The following is a 5499-nucleotide window of genomic DNA, read 5'->3' on the forward strand; positions in this document are numbered from 1 at the left end:
ATTTTATAATTTTATAATATTAATTTATTTTTCAACTAACTGAGCAATGCAGGTAACCGTGGAAGATGAGAACGCACTTGTTATTAGGAGCAACGGGAAAAGGAAACGTGAAGACGGTGACGACGAAGGCTGCAAGTACCTAAGGCTGGAGAGGAGAGCACCACACAAATTGCAAAGGAAGTTTCGTCTGCCTGAGAACGCTAACCCCTCCGCTATCACAGCCAAGTGTGAGAACGGGGTTCTTACTGTTACTGTTGAGAAACACCCTCCACCAACGAAATCTAAAACAGTTGAAATTGCCATTGCTTGAAGAATAGGTGGTAGATGCAGAAGCTTGGACTTGGAATATTTTGTTTATTGATTGTTCTTACTCCTTTCCCCTCTCTAGGGTGCTTTTAGGTTTGTTCTTATGGTTTGCATAGTTGGCAGTGACGCTAGTATTTATGTACTGGTTTCCACGTAATGAAAATGTTAATGAAATTATGACGCTAGTATAAAACTAAGTCTAAAATCAATTCATTTTATAGAATTAACGAATAACGATACACAAAATTTCGATATGACGTTACAAAAGCATAGCATGCAAAACTGGTATTGTGGTCTATGTGTGCTAACGACGCTGCCAAGCATCAATGTAAGCATCAATGTAAAATCAGAACAATGCAATGAGTCTATTTTTTACTCTTTTTGGACTTGTGTTTTTTTCCGGCGGGTTTTTCCCGTGTCCTGTGACTCTCGTCACCATCCTCTTCCATTAGATGCTCATAATCTTCGTAACTTGCAAACGGAGATGCCTTTTCACTCTTGCGTTTTCGTTTTTGTTTTCTTTTGTCGACTTCATCCTCATCAAAATCAACATCTGAGGCATCGTCAATATCTCCAATCTCAATGTCGTCGTTGTCGTCGTCGTCGTCATCGTCATCAATCGTGGCGTCGTCGTCATCATCAATGGCATCGTCAGCCTCTCCTCCTGACATATCCGACGGTATATCGGCATCACCAATCAAGTCATCGTCTTCCTCTTCAGCGACATTGTCTAAATCATCGTAATCATATCTCTCCGCTTCAGCAGTATCCAAGAGATTCTCGATCTCTTCATTATCGCTCTCATCCCCACCTTCAACCTCCTCGTCATCGTCAAAGAAGTCAGCATCCTCATCATCAGCTGACTTCTTTTTCTTCTTCTTCTTCGGTTTAGAGCTCATTTTGTTTGTATAGAATTTGTGGAAGACGAGATCTTCTGGGGGCACATCTTCTTCGGCGAGTGAAAGAATTTCTTTGCCAATCAAGTGGTTGTTAATGTCCATCTGCAAAACAGAGTTCAGAAGTTTTTTCCGGAGAGAAACTATAGGAGATAGGGAATCAACTTAGATAGTCACCGTAAGTTAACTTTTTCTTTTTTTAATTTTAATTTTTTTTTAAGGTAGACTTACTTGTAGTTGACATGAGAAGTTGATATTTGAAAACTGTATGATGATTTATCAGATTTAACTAAATTGTTATCTATTCTCGACTATCAACTTTACATGAAGACAATTGTATCCAAATTTTCCAATTTTTGGTAGATTTAGGAATTAGAGGGTGTAATTTAAAATTTAAGATTAAAAATTTATGATTTAAAGTCTAAAATTTAAAATAAATAAAATAAATTTTAAAGAAAAATAGCTGATAATAGTTGAAAAAACAAATTGGTTTCTTAGCATTGCTCTTTCAAAACAAAAATTACCAAAAGTTAGCTAGCTAAATCAGAATGATGCAGGATTGGCCATAAGCTCAAAAACCATTTTGTGGAAGAGGCAAGAACATAAATGAGTTATTACCTGTTTAGTAGGTTCAATCTGGGAACCACCATGCCATGAGCTCTGTTTCGGTTTCTTCTCCATGAATTTGTCAAGGAAAGCTGTGAGATTTAGGTCACTTAATGGGTTTCCATTGTAGACGACGTTTGCCCCAGAAAGAAGAGTTCTGGCCATGGTGGAAACTGAAGGGTGTGCGTGCGAAGCAAGTACCATTAACTCCCACCAACTTACCCGGTCTGCATTGCTGCAGCAGTGTACAAAGCAACATTAGAGGCGCTACAACTGGATATGAATACAAGGGAAAAAAGCGCAGTTGAAATAATTTTGTAGTCAGGAGTACAAAACATTATACATGATGTGCAGCTCATCTTAGAACCTGGTGTTTATAACAAAAGAAATACCAGAATCTCTTCTAAATTTATGATATTCAAGATGAGGACCACTGTGGAAGAAAATATAGCAAATTACCAATAAGAAGGTTCTCGGTGTCGTGGGTCATAGCCTCCAGGCAGTAAAGACTTCTTGGCAGATACCTTAGATTGCTGTCCTTCATCATCAGATGCAGATTTTGATTTATTTTTGGATGCAGACTTCGGTTTTTTGATACTCGGTTCATCCTTCGCAAGCAAAAAATCTGCATCCTCCTCTGAAGCACCATCTGAATCATCGTCATCCTCAGAAGATGCTGGAAGATCGTCTTTGCCTTCCGAAGAATCACTATCATTATTTTCATCATCTCCATTCTGAGCAAGGGTAATATTATCAGCTTGTTTTTTGGATACGGTGCTAGGTTCATTATCAGTTTCTTCTATAACATCTTCAAAGTGTTCTAGTTCGTCATCAATAGATTCACTCTGCAACACCATGTTCCTAAAAGACAAAATATGAACATGATTTTTTTTGGGGATCAAAAGAGTATAGTAAATTCTATAATAAACTTATCCAGAATTGACTACAAAGACGAGCGTACTCACATAGTATGCAATTTATGGCAAACATAACAAAGCAGTAGTTAAAGCGGGATGCTTGTGCATCGAGCTACCTATTTTTCATAACGTGAAGTAGTTGTCAAGACAGTACTTTGCATTTGCTTTTAGCTTTTTCCAGCAAAAATAAATCACTTCAATAAATAATTTTATTTGAAGTCTAAAAGAATCAGTCTCAGCTTCTGAGGAAAACGTAAGAAAAAACAGTTTTCAGCTTTTACAACAACATAGAAAAAGCAAGTTATATAATCACTTTTTAAAGATCACAAACGAACATCACTTTTATACTGGTTGATACTGTCTTCAAATTAGAATGTTGACCGGATTATTCAATTGCTGTAATTATCAGCATCAAACACACAATGGAGGAATGTCAGGTCTTAAAGCATTTGATACAAGTCGCTGAAAATTTTCTCACTAGCAACTACGTCCAATTTAAATGTGATAAATAAAAATGGCATACACCAAAAAACAACTAGCCTTACCATAGAGGTGGTCTGGCTTTAAGGAGTTCGGACAGAAGAAAAAGGCATGCACAGGCATATTGCGGTGGCATCTGAAGTGCAACCTGAAGTGAAAATAAATAAAAATAGAAATAGAAATAAAAGAAAAAATCAGAAACTTGATTCATGTTACTCTACATATTAAGATTTAAGAGAAATAGACAAAAAGGCAGTTCAATGATTACCTGCAATAGACGTTTAGAAAAGGCAGCCACACGCTTTAAATTTACATCTCTTTTCATTGCTCTTAGAAGAAGTGCAACGAACATTTCTGCCTGAAATCGAGCTAGTTAGAACTTAGAAATACAGAGAAGTTAAGAATAGCAGAGGTATATAATAAATAAAACAAGAAAAACATGTTTAATTGCCTTGGACGTATTCATGGCAGCTGGAAGCAGAAGTTTAGAGTACAATGCACGGTAAAATCGATCACTAGCTATCTGATTCTTGGATGTGATTTTATCGAGAAGCATCAGTGCTTGAACTCCTACGTTAAAATTTTTTGAATGAACCTGCAGGTTTTCAGCTTTTATCAATATCCAAGAATCAAAATAAGGTCATGACTCATGACAAATGCTCTTGCAACATCTGTCGGCGAAATATTGCAGCGAAATATTGCAGACTTTCGGATATACTTACCAACTGGAAAAGAATTGGGGTTTGAACATCAACAATGTCATCGACTTCAGTGCTTGATACATAAGGAAATGCCCTATTCACTCCCTGCAAGAAAATCAAGCAGAAATTTGAAAGACTTTGAGCAAGTAAAAACAACATCAAAAAAACTTAAAAAGAATTTCACAATCATTAATCAATGTCAGTTCTTGAAAATTACAGTAACATGCTTACAGTTAGGAGTGCTGAAAGAAGCCGGGAGTCCAATTCAGCATGTGATTCAGGTGTACTTTTTGATTTTTGCTCTTTTGGATTTGCCTTGCTGCTTTTATCAAGCTTTTGATTGCTGCTTGCACTTGAGATTAATACCTGAAGATTTCTAATGTGAATATTTTTCTTATTCAATTTTACCTGTCATTGAAACATGAAATAGTAGCAGCAGGAGATAACAACAGTGCCATTGATGACCTTGTGACTAACTTGCCTGGCCAGCCTCTTGTAGATTTCAAGCACTATGCTGGTTATGTCACCGTTAATGATAACACCAATAATGGAGGAAGAGGACTCTTCTATTGGTTTTTTGAAGCCATCACCAACCCTCAAGATAAACCATTGGTGTTGTGGCTCAATGCAAGATTCTATTAATGCAAGATTCTAGATTTGGTGAGCCTTCTGGTTTTTCTATTAATGCAAGATTCTAGATTTTAGATTTGTAAACAACTGATTCCTCTTTTATTTTTGTAGGATATCATACATTCAATGTCACATGATGCTCATCCTATGGGTGTGCTTATTAATTCCATGAGTGCTCTCTCTGGAAACCAATAACACTTGTTTCCTTGGTAAAACTGGTACCTTAAACAGCGCAAAATAAACATCTATTAGACGTTTTGCCACTTTTGGTCCATCTCCTCTATTTGTTAGACGGATTTGGCTTAAGAAGTTAACCTGAAAACATAGTCAAGAAAAATCAATCAGACTCGGTCAAACAATTGACCATTTCTGGATGGATTTGTGGAGTCAGAGTTTTTCAATTGAAAAATTGAAGGGCTAACTTATGATACTACTGAAAAGTGACATCAAAAGATTAAGTCTTGCAATACAGAATATTGTCGTTTAACATAATAAAACACCAAAATAAAATAAGTCTGAAATGTTATACTGAAGTCAGGAATCGTTAGCCATAAATTTCAAAACATGATAGGACAGACAAAAAGTAAAACTTGTGATTCTTTGAGTCTAATATGTAAGAGAGAAACATTAAATTATATGCACAAAACACTAACAAAGTTTAGGGCATACAGCATGGTACTGTGAACGTGGTCCTAAATGGGGCCGAAAGAGAAAAGTATCCACCTCGTCAATAACCACGGCCTGTATGGAAACAATAAAAATAAAATAAGCTTATACAATCACACATTCACACTAATAATCAAGGACCAAAGAAAATATATGAAAAAGGAAGAGAAAGAAATCAAAGGGGGTCTAAATATCATAACCAAAAGGCAAGGACCCTGAAACATAACTAATCCATTTTCTTAATCAAGAAAATGAACATGCAAAAGGAAATCATATGGACCGTGCAATCATTTTTTC

At 36.2% G+C, this 5499-nt stretch overlaps 2 protein-coding genes and 1 long non-coding RNA gene across 4 annotated transcripts in view; 2 read left to right on the forward strand and 1 right to left on the reverse strand.

Annotated features, from left to right (window-relative positions):
• Window positions 1-515, forward strand: part of LOC107617579 (17.4 kDa class III heat shock protein) — a 3039-nt gene extending 2524 nt beyond the window's left edge. Inside the window, exon 2 of the mRNA XM_016319362.2 lies at window positions 53-515. Coding sequence (XP_016174848.1) covers window positions 53-310 — 258 coding nt within the window. The 3' untranslated portion in view covers window positions 311-515. The remainder of the gene's footprint in view (window positions 1-52) is intronic.
• Window positions 501-5499, reverse strand: part of LOC107617578 (CCAAT/enhancer-binding protein zeta) — an 11089-nt gene continuing 6090 nt past the window's right edge. For both annotated transcript variants that reach the window (XM_021110615.1, XM_016319360.2), the window contains exons 8-17: window positions 5206-5277; window positions 4759-4851; window positions 4138-4272; window positions 3928-4011; window positions 3657-3800; window positions 3474-3563; window positions 3271-3353; window positions 2268-2669; window positions 1821-2043; window positions 501-1307 (exon numbers count right to left, since the gene is read on the reverse strand). In XM_021110615.1, the coding sequence (XP_020966274.1) occupies window positions 672-1307; window positions 1821-2043; window positions 2268-2669; window positions 3271-3353; window positions 3474-3563; window positions 3657-3800; window positions 3928-4011; window positions 4138-4272; window positions 4759-4851; window positions 5206-5277 (1962 nt within the window). In that variant the 3' untranslated portion in view covers window positions 501-671. The remainder of the gene's footprint in view (window positions 1308-1820; window positions 2044-2267; window positions 2670-3270; window positions 3354-3473; window positions 3564-3656; window positions 3801-3927; window positions 4012-4137; window positions 4273-4758; window positions 4852-5205; window positions 5278-5499) is intronic.
• LOC110266273 lies at window positions 3599-3931 on the forward strand. Its single transcript, XR_002353454.1, has 2 exons — window positions 3599-3707; window positions 3807-3931. It is a non-coding gene; the product is annotated as an uncharacterized LOC110266273 (long non-coding RNA).

The sequence above is a fragment of the Arachis ipaensis genome, chromosome B09 (assembly GCF_000816755.2).
Source record: "Arachis ipaensis cultivar K30076 chromosome B09, Araip1.1, whole genome shotgun sequence".
Lineage (NCBI taxonomy): Eukaryota > Viridiplantae > Streptophyta > Magnoliopsida > Fabales > Fabaceae > Arachis > Arachis ipaensis.